Raw genomic sequence first — 16,037 nt, 5'->3', positions numbered from 1 at the left:
CCAAGCAGGCTGCCCCTTCCTCTGCATGCATTTATTCCTCTGGGCCTCCTGGGCGAGCCCTGTGGATGCTCGGTGGATGCAGGATGAGGAGGCGCAGGCCTCCAGGCCCTCTCACTGGCCCTGCTGGCCCCCAGACTCGGGCACCTGCAGCTCCTTGTTCAGCAATCGAGTGGCCTAGGCTTCGGGCCTGGCCAGGCACCGTAGGAAGCTGTGGCTGCAGAGCCAGTCCCTCCTTTTATAAACCAGGATGTCGATGCCACCAAGGGTCACAGGCTGGTTGGGGGGAAAAGCCAGGACTCAAAGCAAGACGCAGGCCCAAGGCCGTGGCGCTTTTTGCTACACCTCACGTAAATTCTGTAAACCCACTCTCTTCTAAGGTGGCACAGGATAGCGTGTGCCATTCACCTCACCAGGGCTGTAAAGTTCAGAAACCACCCCGTATGAAAGTGTCTGTGAACCGACAAACGCATCTCGGGATCTGGACTTTTCCCCAGAGCCTCGCACTGTGACTGGACACACGGGCACTCAGTAAATGCTTCGGATGGGGATGGGGCGTCCTCCCCTCCCAGTGCTTCCCCTCACCCCTCTGCTCCGCTCCACCCGCCCTGCTCACCCAGAGCTCTGGGTACCCAGCCAGGTGGCCCCCGCAGAGGGCAGGCTCACTTGTGGAGATGTTGGCAGCCCAGGTGGGAGAGACTGACAGGGACCAGGGAGGACGGTGTGCAAGTGCACGCAGAGCGCACCAGGCTGCCGTGGGAACGGGGGCTTGTAACCAAGGATGAAAACAGGTCTTACCTCGGGTGTTGCCTTCAGCTTTTGAGAGATGGGTGTAAGGGGGCGTGGACAGAAAATTAAATGAGTTTCCCGGTCTCGTTCTGTTCCCATTCCAGGGCCATCACCGTCCTGAGTTTATGCTCTTTCGATGGAAAAGAGAAGGAAGACACAAAGATACTTGCACACACCCGTGAACTTTGTGTTTCAGGCGGCTCCGTGTTGCATGATCGCATCCTGATATCTGTTTCTCAGAAAGGCTCTGTGGCCTCGGGAGACACCGGCCGGGAGGGCCGGGCATCGAGAGGCCGCAGGATCGCTGCCAGAAGGCAGGTCCTCACCTCCTGGTCATGAACCTCTGCGACCTGCTGCCAGCTTTGTGCCCAAATCCCATGACTCGTCTCAGGGGAGAGTCCAGCCTTTGTGGGGTGTGGTTCTTCACTGCACCCAGCAGCAGGAGGGGGTGAACGATGCAGTGGTGACAAACAGCCCCAAATCTGTGCCTAAACCCACAAAGGCTTATTGTCGTTCTCATGCCCTGTCTGTCACGGGCTGGCGGGCTCTGCTCCACGCCGGCCTCACTTGGGGACCCAACCTCTGGAGGCCACAGGGGAAGGGAAGATGGAGACACCCGGCTCTCAGAGACTTTCACAGGGATGTGGCCCCTCTCACCTGTCAAATCCACTGGCCAGAGCTGGTCACGGGGCCATGCCTCCCTCCAAGGGGGAACAGTCAGTGGGGACAAAACCCGGTCGACAGCAACATTTACACAAGTGGCAAAGAGCACAAGGCGCTCCCAGCATGAACTCCATCCCGCTCACCTCTGAGGGCCTCGAGGCTTCCTCGGTCCCCACCGTGGAAGATCACCCTTCCTGCCCCTCTGGTTCCACTGTCCAAGGGAGAGTGCGCTGGGGCCGGGACTCTCAATGCTGCCTGGGGTGAGGGGTGTGTGTGTGTGTGTGTGTGTGTGAGTGGGTGTGTGTGAGTGGACGTGGTGTGGATGTGGTGTATGATGGGTGTGGGTATGGTGTGTGTGTGGTGTGTGTGGGGTGTGGATGTGTGTGTGTGGTGTGTAGTGCATGTGTGGTGTGCAGGTACATGTGGGGGAGGGTGTGTGTGTCCTCTGTGGCTCCGGCTGCTGGGCAGAGGCCACGTGGGTGAGCCATGTGGTCCCCGTGGAGGCCTCTGTGTCAGGAATGGCTGAGGCCTCTTCCCTTAGAAGGCGGCTCCACTTGCGGGTATTTGAAGAACAGTCACCTAAACGTGGACTCTCCGAACTCGGAGACTCTGGAACTTCAGGGCACACGTCACCTCAGGGGGAAGCTGTGAGCAGGGCAGCACCCGGTCCTGGCCCAGACGGGCTGACGCCATGCTTCTCCCGGACCCGCATGGAACAGAGCCCCAGGCAGTGCAGGAGCTTCCAGCTCCAGCAGCAGATCTAACTTCACCCTCCACTGTCCCTCCGTGGAGGAAGTGTTGGGAAGAGCCCACTTCACAGAGCAAGACCTCAGGTCAGATCACACCCCCACACTGACGACACCTCAGTGACTGACACACTCCAGCTGTGGCTCCCAGGTGCCCTGGGTGCAACTGCTTCAAATCTGTCCACCAAGAACGCCCCACAGGGGCTGCTCCCGGGGTCTGCAGGAAGCTTCGTGCTTCACAAAGGGATGCAGCCTCCTCAGTTGTAGAAGCCCTGGGTGGTCCCTACTTCCCCAGCGAGGCTGCAGCTTTGAGAGAGAAAATAGCGCAGACTTCGCATGAAGGCTCCAGGGTCCCATCCCGACCCCAGCAGAAAAATTGTGTGTCCATGCGCAAGTTACTTAACCTGTCTGAGCAGCTGCTTCCCACCTAGACTGGGGACTACTACCTGCCTTTCTTTCGGGGGTTTTATGGTGATTAAGTGAGATAATGTAGGAGACAGCCTGGCACAGAGCGGCTGCTCCCATTGTGGGAGCCGTGATACTGTTCCACGGAGGGAACTCCAAGTGGCACTGGGCAGACAGGCCGAGGGGAAGCCTCCCGGTGAGGGCCTGGGCAAGTCTGAGAGCCCCGCCGCCCCTCGCCCCTCGAGGAGCACCAAAAGGCAGCCCCGCCCCCACTACTGAGGGCCGGCCTGCGCCAGCCCAGTCAGGGGCACATGGGCCGAGCGCTTTCACGAGGTGCTGTGAGCCATCGGCTGCATCACCCCAGTGGCTCCCTCCACGGGCCCGGGGCCCCTGCTGGCTGGCACCGTCGTCATCTCCAGGCCTCTGGCCCCTGCCCTCCCCTGGGGTGTCGGTTCCCCTTTCCTCAGGCTGATGGAACCTCTGAGCAATTAGCACGTCTCCCCTTGCTCAGCTGAGGATCTGCTCACGAGGCCAAAGAAAATCGACTCACGTGGACGCGAGCATGTTCCCGGCAGCTGTGCTGGCTCAGGCAGCAGATGGCTCCTGACGTTCGTCTGGCTGGCAGGGACGGCCTCGGGTGCGGGATCCAGAAGGGGTGGAACAGGAGTGGAGACAGAGGGAGCTGTGGCTCTGCCATTAGGAGGAGGCACCAGCAGGCAGGGCCCGACTCCCATGGGGCCCCGAGAGCTGTGGCTCTGCAGCCTGGGACTCTGGATGAGTATCCTCTGCAGGGCCCGACTCCCATGGGGCCCCGAGAGCTGTGGCTCTCTGCAGCCTGGGACTCTGGATGAGTATCCTCTGCAGGGCCCGACTCCCATGGGGCCCCGAGGGCTGTGGCTCTCTGAAGCCTGGGACTCCGGATGAGCGTCCTCTGCAGGGGCTGAGTCCAGACCTCAAGGCTGGGACATCTTTCTTCCCCAGTGACCAGCACAGGACATCAGTGGGCCAGCTGGCTGGTCCGGACCTGGGAATGGATGCTGAGGGTGGCCTCCAGCTGCTGCTGGGAGCAACGTCAGAACCTTATCTAGAGGGAACAAGACCGGGGTTTGGAGGCGCCGCCAGAGCAGCATCTCCCCTGTGGGCCCCTGAGAAATGCGGGCTGAGCCGACCCTCACAGGCAGAGCCTCTGGGATCTGCCCACTTGTCACATTCCTCCCCTGCCATCACACTCAATCATGTGTTCAGCAAAGGCTTCCTGACACTGATGCTGTCCCGTCCTGGGAATGAGGGAGGGGGCGTGGCCTTGCTCCTGCCCGGAGAGAGGTCTCGGCCGGTGGGGAGTCAGACACGCGAATGAGATTCTGCTTCAGGGCTTGAAAACGCCGTATAGGGCAGTACTGCCAACTCTGACTCACATCACGGTCCCCGGAGACGTCTCCAAAAGTGTCACACGGGCCACTTCCCAGCAACCTCGCCTTGTGAGTAAAAATGCACTCGACCTCCTCAGGCTACCACTCCGCACCAGGCACTGTTCGAAGAGCTCTACAAACACCAACTTAGTAAATTCTTAAAGCCACCCCAGGAGGCAGGCATTGTCACCACTGCCACTTACAGATGCGGAAACTGAGAGGGAGGGAGGGTGAGTAATGTGCCCCGGGCAGCAAGTTGCAGAGCCAGGATCTTACCCGGGTGGTCCGGCTCCGAGGCCAAAGGCTGCCGGAGAGGCACCTACAGATTTGCCCCCGGCCAGGGGCTCCTAGTCTGCCGGAACCCTGGTTCCACTTTCTTTCCCGCTTCAGCAAATCCACCAAGACAGACCTGCTTCAGGCCTGCACGATGCTCACAGCAGTGGGACCCAGAAGGGTTCTGTCAGGTTGAGCTCTGACTGGGACCAGCTCAGGGGACTTCTGCTGGGGGACCAGGAAGGTGAGGGAGTCCCTCTGTGGGGAAAAGGGCTGGGACCTCATCTTTTTGCACGTGGATGATGTTGGGAAAATTCAACACTGACCCTGACTTGAGGTCTTGGAAAACCGAGCCAGTGAGCAGAGAAACAGTGTGCACCTGCTTGTGCTGTGGGAGGCAAGCAGAATTAGGGCCGTGCCGTGCACTGTCCACGCCTGACCAGCCGGTCAGTGTCCAGGCGTGGGACCCTGGCAGCCTTTTTGGACGGCAACAGTGGTCTATAAACACAGAGGGTCCGATCATAAAGCAATGACACTGCTGTCCGTGTGGAGTGTGCATGCCGCCCCTCCCCCTCTACGTGGGCTCTGGCTCCAGTTGGTCCCTTGGGCCTGGGCTCCAGCTCCACAGTTGGTCCCTTGGGCCTGGGCTCCGGCTCCACACTTGGTCCCTTGGGCCTAGGTTCCGGCTCCACACTTGGTCCCTTGGGCCTGGGCTCCGGCTCCACAGTTGGTCCCTTGGGCCTGGGCTCCGGCTCCACACTTGGTCCCTTGGGCCTGGGCTCCGGCTCCACAGTTGGTCCCTTGGGCCTGGGCTCCGGCTCCACACTTGGTCCCTTGGGCCTGGGCTCCAGCTGCACAGTTGGTCCCTTGGGCGGGGCCCCAGCTGATGCCCTCCAGCCCTTCACAAGGCCTGCAGGCCCGGCAGCAGCAACCGATTCTTGCAGAATCCTGTGCAGCAGGCGGGTCAGGGGTAGGGTAGAGGGGGTGACAGCAGGAGTCTGGACCTATTGACACGGTTTGCCTTTGACTTGTGGCAGGGAGCCAGGCCTCTGGGCAGACAAGGCTCCAGGAGGCTGGGACTGGAAGAAGCCCAGGACCAGGGCGGCTTGAGGCCCGGTGGCTCCAGGCCGTGTGAAAGACACCCTGTGCTCCCCAGGCTGCTGGAGCTCAGCGCGCAGAGGCAGGGGGCAGGAGGGTGGTGGCGTGCACCTGCACCCGGGGAAGGACAGGGCGGGATGGGCCCTGGACCTTGGCTACTCACGTCCACTGGCCTTTGCTCTGAATAATCCGCGGCTGCTTTAAAGACCACTCTGCAGTTCTTCTCACTCATTCTGCCTCAAGCTGGGAGCTCTCAAGCATCCCAGCGGGCTGAAAGGCTTCAGTCACCATCAACAACGACACAGCTGTCTTTCCAAGGAGGCACAGTCACCAGGCGAGGGACATCCCAGGAGACAGAGCGTCTGTGAACTCCACAGCAGGGAGAGGAAAGGGCAAAGGACGTGCCCCAGACACTCAGCTACCAAGATGGAACCGGGAGACATTCCTGACCCTTGACCTCTGACATTCCCCTCCCACAGCCCCAGACTCAGTCCACCACCAAATGCCGTCAATACTACCTCCTAGATGTGGCCCGTCCTGCTCCTGCCCATCTCCACTGCCACCACCAAGTTCAGGCCACCATCATCTCTGCTGCCTTACCACAATGTCCCCTCCCCCACCAAACTGGTCACTCTGCCCCCTCAACCCATTGTCCACACTGAAGTCACGTTCTGAAATCAAGCATGCCCACGTCCTGCTCTTGCTGCATTCTCAAAGGCTCCCACAGTGGCCAGAGTGAAGTCTAGACGCCTCACCACGCCCACAAGGCCCCGCGTGCTCAAGGCCCCGCCAGGCCCTTCGGCCTCCTCTCCCACACCCTCCCTTGCACTCCGTGCCAGCCATGCTGAGTGTTGTTCTCTGACACCTGGCCCAGTTATCAACTGCGAATCCATCCTTCACCGCCTGCTCTGAGAACATGGAGACGGACGCTCTGAACATTTCTCTCCAGCCGGCACGTGCTGATTGTCGTCAGTGGAGGGTGCTGGCGGGACACTGGCACGGGACTGGAGTTTTCTCTTCCTGGCTCCAGTGCACTCCTCTTGTCAGGCTCTCGCAGGGCAGTTTCTGCCACAGTGGGCTCCTCCAGAGCACCGTCTCCCGGGGTCCAGAGCCTGCAGTGTGCCTGCCCTGGCAGTGCCCTGAAACCCCTTCAGAGGCTTCCCAGTGGAGCGCCACTGCTGAGGCCCCTCCTCGTGGGCCACTTCCCAGCATTCCCTCAGGCGGCTTTGTACCGAGTTCTGAAGTGGGGCACCCGCTGTGGATGGCTTCTCTGTTACCCGCGACGGGGGACTTCCAGCGAGTTCTGCCAGTCTGGTGCCTGACTGAGCCTCTTCTCACACCAGTGAGCCCCGCGGGCACGCCTACACTGAGGTCTGCATCCGAGCCCCGGCAGGGCAGGACTGCTCCTTCCAGCTGGTCTTCATGCACGCAGAGCTCTCCTGATTTCTTACACACTCCTCCCACTTCCCTCCAACCCCGTTATAACAGTGTAATAATTCCTCACAGAGTAATAATTCCTCATATTAAACTTCCCCTGTTCTAATCACTGTGGGCTTCCGTCTCCAGGCTGGGCCCTGACTGACACAAAAACCACACAGACTGCCCCAGTTCTGTCTCACCTCTGTGCCTTGCTCTCCCCACCTGTAAAATGGGGATGCGAGGATTGTTGGGCGAATTACATGAATTAATATCCGTAAAGGTTTCGGCACATCAGGGTTATAGAGGTCTTTGAAGTTATTAGCATTAGCTTCTCTCAGCTCACACTCCGGGGTTCCAGCAACAGGGTCCCCTCTTCCGGGAAGGCCTTCCTGACCACCTCCCATGCCAGGCTGGGGTGGGGGCGTCCCCTGTGCTCCTGCACTGATCTGGCCCTCACGCCCTTGCTGCACCGACATCACTGTGCTGTTCCTATGGGTGTCCTGTCAGACAGTGGCTTCTGCAGGACCGCCAGCTTTGTGAGGGCAGGGGTGTGCGCCAGGACCTCACACGGCACCCGAATGAATGAGGGCGTAACTGTGTCAGTCCAGGTGCTCTGGGAAACAGACACCAAGGCAGGTGACGTGAGAGAGAGATGTGCTAGGGGAAATGCCTGCACGGGATAAAGCGGGAGGGAACCCGAGAAGGTGGGAGAGCCTGCCCACCACGATGCAGGCCTGACACTGAGAGGGAGAGCAGGAAGGAAGGCGGATCGGGAAGGAAGGGTCCCAGACTTCAGAGTAGTTCCAAGATCTGCCCAGGCCACTGGGGAGTCCTCGAGCCCCTCACTGGAGGGGTCCTGCCTCACTGGAAGGGTCCGCATTAGGATTGCCACCATGATCAGTCGTTGGCTGAAGGCAGCCTGTGGGAGGCACGGCCTGAGCGCAAAAGTGCTGGTGGATCTAGAGAAACAACAGCTGGGCTGTCAGTCAGTTCTGCTCCCGCGGCAGATCTGAGCAGCACATTTTCATGGCCGCCACAGGAACTGACAGACAGAAGGTTGGCCACACCCCAAGGACACAGGGCCAAAGGCAGTGATGCCAGAATCCGTCACCTGGATGCAGGGAGAGGGAGCGGGGCCACGGACCCCCTGAGTAAGCCTCCATATGTATACAAATATATACAGTGGTGAGCACTTATTTATATTGACTGAATAAGTTCCTTCAATATTTCACCGTAACAGAACTACTTCCTGTTACGAAATTCTGAATTTCAGAAATTTTGTGAATTTCCTTTCAATTATTACCATATTTTCATTATTGCAATCATCATGCAAGTAGTACTCATATTTCTTTTTGTTTGGTATTGCATAAAAAATTACCATAAAACTAAGTAGCTTAATACAACCCACATTTACGGTCTCGCTGTTTTTGTGGGTCAGGGGTCCAGGCACAGCTTAACTGCGTCCTTCACTTCAGATCTCTCAGAGGCCACGGGGAAGGTGTTGGCTGAGGCTGGGGTCTCATCTGAAAGCTTGACAGGGGAAGGATTCTCTTCTAAGCTCACACGGTGGGTGTCAGGATTCAGTTCCTCGTGGGCTGTTGGACTGAGGGCCTCAGTTCTTAGCCCGCTGTTGGTCAGGGCCCACCCTTAGCTCCTTGTCATGTGGGCCTCTCCAACATGGCAACTTGCTTCATCAATGCATACATCCAAGAAGGTGACAGTCTGCTAGCAGGACAGAAGTCACAATCTTTTGTAACTTCATCACAGAAGTGACATCCCCTTTACGTTGCCATGCTCTACTGTTTTGAATCAAGGGAACAAGGGGAGAGGATGACAAGGCCAAGAATACCAGGAGCAGGGATCATTGGGGGCCATCTTGGAGGCTGCCTACTACAACTGTCACCAAGAGTATACACTTGGCCCAATCTTACCACAACCTCACTTACACTGAATGGTCCAGTATTTAAAAACTACCAGCAGAGTAGGTGTAAATCACTGTCTCCCATTTTAATGCCCTCTTCTCCAGCCTGGGATCTCCCCCTGGGGTCACCCGGGTCCTTTGCTCTCAGTTGCTGCCAAGAAATTTCCCAAAAGGCGTCAACGGATAGCAACCTAAAGCAGTGGCCTACCCGGGCCTTTGAAAACCTGTGCGCGTAGACCCGTGTTCAGCAGGAGTGAGCTCCCAGCAGGGCTCCCACCTCAAGGAATTGCTGGTATTTGGGCAGCAGCTCCAAGGCCTGAGCACCCGGGCACCTGGACCACTTAAAAGCACTAAATTTAGGAACCCAACCTCTTGCACAGCTCACTACACACCCGTACTGGGCTTCACATTTTGCAAACTTTATTTCACTTTCATTGTCAAAACAAGGCTGCAACATACCTATCAATATCCCCATTTTACAGACAGGAAACGCGGGGTCAGAGTTGTGACGTCACTTGTTCAAAGTCACTCTGCTCCAGTGACAGGACGCGGATTTGAACCCATAGCTGGCTGCCCAATCTGTGCTCTCTCTGCCTCCTATGGTGCCCGTGTTCTCAGTGGGCCTCCCAGGGCTCCGTAACACTACGCCCTTCTGTGCCATTCCCACCTTAGCACTAACACTGATCGAGGGGGTGCCCCTTCCTCTTCACTTAGCTGAAAGGGGTCTCTCCTGGCAGTTCCAGAAGGCTCTGCTCAGTGACCATTTTTTCCTGATACAAGAGGTGAGCCTGGACATTCACCTCTAACCCGCATGGGGAGAAAGGCTGTGGAGGCCACAGTACAGGTTTGCACCATGAAACCCTCAGCATAAACAGGACAGGATAAATGTAGGGTTTACAAATGGGATCTGGAACCAGACTGCCAGTGACAAATTCAGGTTCTGCTACTTACAAAGCTTTCTGATTTGGGGCAAATTTCTTCACCTTTTTGTGCTATTTCCTTGCTGTAAAATTGAAATAATACTACAAACTATATGTTCCAATTTGGAGATAAATGAAAAACTGCCTCTAAGAGGACAGCACAGTGTCTGGTGCACAATCAAGGCCCCACACACATTACTGGAGGGACGTGGGGGTAGGAGGGAGCCCGAGGCCGCACCGGGGGAGGAGCCGTGCATCGATCTGAGACCAGCCTGTGACACACGCACACAGGGTATCGGGGTCCACATGTGTGCCCAGCTCCAGGCATGGCTGCATGGCATCTTGCACTGTGGACACTGGCTGGTGGGGATGGAGGCAGTGGGGCCTGCCTCAAGTCAAGGATGGGCAGAGCCAATGGCAGCATGTGACTCAGGGACTCCCCTCCTCACATTCTGGCTGTGTGTGAGTGTGTGTGTGGTGTTGGGAGGCTGACGCAGCCCCCTGTAAGTCAGCCTAGTTCTGGGTCTGTCATGATTGTTCTGGCTGTCGGGCACCACATTCACACCCAGAGAACCACGAACAAGCGGGGGCTACGACTCAGTAGAACAATGTTCTCTAGGGATCCAGGGCCAAGTGCCAAAGACTGAGGTGTGCAGCAGGCACCTAGAAGGGAAGGGCAACATTTACAGGGTCACTTTCTGTCACCTGGCCCATCTGCGAACATGTTTCTTAATCTTTCTGGAATCAACCCCTGAATCTGTGTGCAGGGGCACAATACATGACAAAATTTTGAGGGTCGCCTTCCTCTTAAAGCTCTTGGGGTCCCCGGCACCCTGAGTAGTAATCTGTGCCCTGTAGGAAGGGACCAGAAGTGTCCTGGTTGCCCCCATGGAAGTCAGCAATCATGGAAGATTGGGGCCAGGCCCTGCCCTTAGAAAGCCCCAAGCTGGGAGGACAGGACAAGGTCACATCTGATTTATACTGGCCTCGCCCAGGGCAGCCAGCCAGCCTTACTGTCATTGCTCAGAGACTCTAGGGAACTGATACTGTCTGTCACAGCTAACAACCCTGTTCATTTATTACATCATGGAGAGCCTTAGTCCAGAGCTATAAACAAGACACACACCCCACCCTTGTAGAGAGCACATCTCAGCAGTGGAGACGCTAAGCCGCGAACTCCACGGTAACCTAGTTACTTAATTACAGTTAGCAGTAAGGGCTGGAGAGGTGCAGGGTGCAAAGGATGGGGAAGGCAGTTAAGTAACCAGAGAGCTCATGAGGCCAGAATCAAGAGAGTCAGTGGGGGTGTGGGCACATGGGACACGCAGGCCAATTGGGGAGGCCAGCAGGCCCAGGCTCAGAGATGCAACTTTAGCCAAAATCAAGGGGATGACCACAAAGGGTTTTAAGCAGGAGAGAACCCAGTCATACCTGGGTATGCAGGGGTATTGCACGGCCTGGGGAGGGCAAGGATGGAGCTCAGAGCTGCTGGGCAGGGAATCGCCCAGGCTGGGTGCGGGTTTAGCCACGAGGTGGGGTGGTGGGGCAAGGGAGGCCTGCCGAGCCCAAAGCAGGTTCTCAGCAAGAGCTGCTGCCTGCCTGCCTGCCTGCTAGGGGAGGGGCTGCAGATGGTCAGGGTGGCTGGGCCTGAGCCAGATCTCAGAACAAGCAGAACACATGAAGGGGAGGGGTGGCGTGCAGGGCACAGGCTCTGTGAGCCAAGGTTTGGAGGCAGCCACGTAAAAGCATGTGTGGGGACGGGAACAGCTTGAGTGGAGCCAAAGTTTGTCACCTAGAGAAGAGGAGCCAAGTAAGCCATTCCAGGGGATCGCTCCCTGATTAGGGCTCCCTCACCTTACCATTTTGGCAGATCAGCAGGAAGGCCTGGTGCCACCGTCTCGGCTCCTGCAATCTCGAGAATGGTTGGGGAGGGGTGAGAAAATGGAGCTTACCAAATCCAGACCCCAAATGACACTTCTCCAGCTACGATCAGACAGTCCAATGTGGTAGCAGCAGCCGGTGACATGCCAGGGGCCCCTTGAAGTGGTATTTCCCATGTTTTCATCCATCCATCTGCATATCCATCAAGCCTGCGCCCAACGCCATCCCAGGGACCAGAGACGGGGTGCTCCGCCCTCAGGAACTCAGTCTGCAGAGGCCCGATGCAGGGACCCGCAGGTTGGCACAGAATGGAGCCAGAGGGCTAGCTCCAGCCTGGGGCACAGGACCCAGCAGGAAGGCATGCCATCCCTGCCCACTCACTCTCCATTCCCGGTCTCCTGCAGGATACTGCCTGCCACCACTGACTGGGCCTCCCGGGACTGCTCTGTGCCCCTCCTTGGGTGTGGCCTGATCCCTCTGCCAGAGTCACACTGGCACCAGGCCTGAATCATTCACCTCTTCCAGGGAAAAGACAACCACCGACAAAATACACGAAGGGCCAAGCGAGCCTGGCTTGCTGAGCCAACTCTCCTGACCTTTCCTGCTGGGGTCTCCTGTCCGAGGATTGAAAGTGGGGTCTGCTTTGTCCACCGCCAGAGGGCTCAAGGGAAACAAGCAGGTCAAAGGTGCAGCCTCCTCCTGGGTGCCTAATGTCAACTGCCCCCTCCAGCCACCTGCTCTCCTCACCCCCTCCTGTGAGCCAAGCCTGCCCCCATCTCCACCTCCCCTCCCTGCTCCCTCCTCTCTCCCTCTGCTCTGCAAGCTGACTGTGCTCTGTCCCCAGGAGGCTGACCGCTTGGGACTGTGTCTGTGGGCTCCCTCCCTGCAGGGCCTGGGCTTTGCAACGGCTCGTTCCCTCCTCTTCCTTCGGCCAGAGCTCTGCCAGGTCTCCCACACCACAGCTCTCGCAAGGTTCCGGCAACACTTTCTCTCCCCTCAGGTGCGGGGGCTGTCCCGGGGCCCCACCGCGTGCTGGCTGCCCAGCCTCTCGGAGTGTGCCATCAGCTCTGGCAGGACCCTGGCAGACACACCTCCCGTAAAGCTGCACCACAGGCTCCAGCTCCCAGCCTCGCGGCCCACGGCAGCTTCTCCCCAGACCTCTCAGTGCCTTTCATCTCCACCAGCACAGAAAAAAACGGGATTTGGCCACCAGGCAAACTCCGGGGTAGTCCTTCGCTGTAGGAACACGTTCGCATCGTGCACGCGCCTCTGCTGGCGAGATGTGGCCTCACTCCCACAGCCCCCTGGCACTCAAAGACCAAGCAGGAGGGACATCCTGTTTATTTATGGCAAGCCCTCCCTGCCAGATGCTCGCGTTCACTTCTCACACAACCCCACAATCCTGCCAGGAGGCTTATCCCTTCCCCTTCTCACAGTGGACGGAACCAAGGCTCCGACTCATCCAGAGACTTGCCCAAGGGCACTGCGACCATGAGTGGAGGGCTGGGGTAGAATCTCGGCTGCTGAGCTCAAAAGCCTGTGATTTTTCTGACGCTGGGCTGTGTGGGTGCAGAGGCGCCAAGAGAGCCCCCAGAGGCAGTGGCGGGGCGGCGCCTGCGCGACCAGGGACTGTCCTCAAGGTGAGCCCCTCAGGAGCAGCCTGGGGTGAGCATCGCCCTCCACAGCTGCAGCACAGAGTCCCGGCGGGTCGTGTAGGGTAAGTGTTTGATGCGGAACCAGTGCCTGGGAGTGACGTTCCCGCTGGCCGTGTACAGCTTCTCTCCAGGCCGGCCCAAGAGGCCTCGCAGGGCCAGGTTGCCTGACAGAACCTTCTCATAGAACTCCACGCCACCCCGGGCGTAGGCCGCAGACAGGGAGGCTGTGCGGCGGTCCAGCCAGGCTTCCAGGGCATGAGTGAGAGAGTCCGTGGAGAAGGCATAGGCCACAAAGCCTGCCACTGCTGCCACCAAGTTGAAGGCGGCCCGTAAGTTCATGGGGCCCCCATAGAGCCCCAGGGCATGCTTGGCACCCACACCCAGGGCCCAGGTTCCTGCCAGGCAAGCGGGGGCCGGCAGGGCCTGCAGGGCGGCTGCAGCGCTCTCCAGGTACACCACTTCCCTGGCCAAGGCGAACTTCTGGGCGTCACGGGACAGGGTCAGGGCATCTCTCAGCCGGGCGTCTGCTGGGCTCTGCCAGTTCACTCTGTGCCCATGGACGATCACAGGCTGGTCGCTGTGGGTCACTGGGCCACCCAGGAAGCTGGCGGGGATGCCCACCACGGCCCCCGCAGGGAGTCTTGGGAAGCCAGCACTCACAGGCTGGAAGGTGAAGGTGGTGAAGGCCTCGTAGCAATGGCCTGAGGGGACGCCCATGTCCTGGAGCACCTCCTGGAAGAGTCTCTGCAGCTCTGGGGAGAGCGGGGCTGGCTGGCCCTGAGGCCAGTACTGGTACAGCCATTGGACCACAGGATCTGGGAAGAGGTGGTATGAGATTTGGGCCCCAAACAGGCCTGCACAGGAACCCACCAACAGGCCTGTCCTGTGTCTCTGCACAAATGCTGAGGCCCGCCACAGGGGACCCGCCATGAGTGCTGCCACCACTGGAAACCTGGGCCAAAAACAAGAGAAGTCAGCCAACAGTTCCCTGGGTCTGCCTGCAGACTGAGGAACCCCAGGGCCACATCCTTTTTAACGGAGGGAATACAGCCCAGAGGTTGAGAGCACGGGCTCCAGAGCCTGAGTTCAAACCCCAGCTCCAGCCCTGTGCAGCGCCTTCCCCATCTGCCAAATGGGCACGTGACGATGGCCCAGTACTACGGTGGCTGTGACGAGGAAATGATGGACAGACATAAAACAATCAGCACCTGGCACAGCAGCACACAGCCCTGTGATAATGGCTGTGATGATTACCTTTATTCCCCTGACTAGGCCCAGGACTAAGTACCCAACTGCCTCACCCACTGTTCACCCCATAGTGAGGCCCCGGGATCGCTAATTTATAGATGAAATGTACGTTCAACTTACCGAGATCTTCCTGTGAGCTAGACACGGTTCTGAGAGCTTTACACACACCATCCAACAACTGAATCCTCACAATCCCACGACCTAAAGACCACTGTTGCTCCTATTTTAAAGCAGTGAAAACAGAGGCACAGACAGGCTAAGCAAACTGGTCAAAAGCCCAAACTTGTAAAGTGGCAGCGTCACGGGCTGAACTGTCCCCTCAAATTCACACACTGAAGTCCTAACTCCCAGTACCTCACAATGTGACTGCATTTAGAGACAGAGTCTTTAAAGAGGTAATTAAGTTAAAACGAGTTCTACAGGTTGGGTCCTAATCCAATATGACAGGTGTCCTTATGAGAACAGGAGGTGAGGACACAGACACACACAAAGGAGAGACCCTGAGAGGACACAAGCCGGAAGGGGGCCATCTACAAGCCAACGAGAGAGGCCTCAGGAAAACCAGTCCTCGGACACCTCCACCTTGGGCTTCCAGCCTCCAGAACCCTGAGAGAACAAATTTCTGTGGTTTAAGCCACGCAGTGCTTGCAGGGCAGCCCTAGCAGAATAATGCAGGCACAGTATTGAACACAGGCTGTCAGACGTCCACAGGAAATCTTTCATTTTAGAATCTTTTTTTCCATATTCGCCCTGAGCTAACATGTGTTGCCAATCTTTTTTTTTCTCCTTCTTCTCCCCAAAGGCCCCCAGTACATAGTTGCATATTCTAGTTGTAGGTCCTTCTAGAAGAGCTATGTGGGACGCCACCTCAGCATGGCTTGATGAGCGGTGCTAGATCCTCAGCCCAGGATCCAACCTGAGAAACCCCGGGCCACTGAAGCAGAGTTCATGTTAACCACTCGGCCATGGGGCCAGGCCCTAGAAAAAATTTTAATGCTAAATTACAAACATATACAAAAGCAGACAGAATCATCAACTCATGGCCAATCTCATCTCATCTCTACTCCCACCCACATTCCCTCTCCAACTGCTTTATTTTAAAACACATCCCGGGTATCGTATTATTTCATCCGTAAATATGTCAGTAAAAATTCGCAATTATTTAATTTGGTTGAAGTTTACTGTGTTCCTGTTTGTGAAAAATGTTTAATTAGTAAATAGGCTGAGGCAATCAAGACGGGGTACCGCTTGGCCTATTTTAATAAGAATCTCTTAAAGAGTCACATCACTTGGGCCTTTTTTCCAATGAGGAAACTGAGGTTCGGAAAGGATGGGTCCTGGGCAAGGTCCCAGCGCCCCCAGGGCCCCGAGCGCCAAACCTGCGCTCCAGGTCGCCCTCGGAGACGATGCGGCGCATCCCGCAGGCGGCTGGGAGAAGAGCGGCTGCAGGACTCTCGCAGAGGGCTTCCCACGGGGCTTCCATCCCCCCAGCTACGGTTGGCGGCTCTAATACACGGCAGGCACGACCCCGGGAAAGGAGAACGACCCCGGGGCGGGGCTCGGCCGCTCGGCCACTCCGCGCCGCACACCTGCCCGCCCCTTCCCACGCGCTT

General features: G+C 57.7%; 1 protein-coding gene across 4 annotated transcripts in view; it reads right to left on the bottom strand.

The window, feature by feature from the left end:
• Positions 1-16,037, bottom strand: part of LOC123285332 (transmembrane protein 177-like) — a 40,870-nt gene that overhangs the window by 8,123 nt on the left and 16,710 nt on the right. Inside the window, exons 2-3 of one of the 4 annotated variants that reach the window (XM_070507461.1) lie at positions 14,545-15,402; positions 796-14,128 (exon numbers count right to left, since the gene is read on the bottom strand). In XM_070507461.1, the coding sequence (XP_070363562.1) occupies positions 13,171-14,106 (936 nt within the window). In that variant the 5' untranslated portion in view covers positions 14,107-14,128; positions 14,545-15,402 and the 3' untranslated portion in view covers positions 796-13,170. Of the gene's footprint in view, positions 1-795; positions 16,034-16,037 lie in introns of those variants that run through there. The other 3 variants (XM_070507460.1, XM_070507463.1, XM_070507462.1) reach the window with 3 other exon arrangements.

Source organism: Equus asinus, chromosome 4 (assembly GCF_041296235.1).
Source record: "Equus asinus isolate D_3611 breed Donkey chromosome 4, EquAss-T2T_v2, whole genome shotgun sequence".
Taxonomy (NCBI): Eukaryota; Metazoa; Chordata; class Mammalia; order Perissodactyla; family Equidae; genus Equus; species Equus asinus.
The sequence above is the reverse complement of the archived record's forward strand: the minus strand, read 5'-3'. Positions and strand labels throughout refer to the sequence as shown.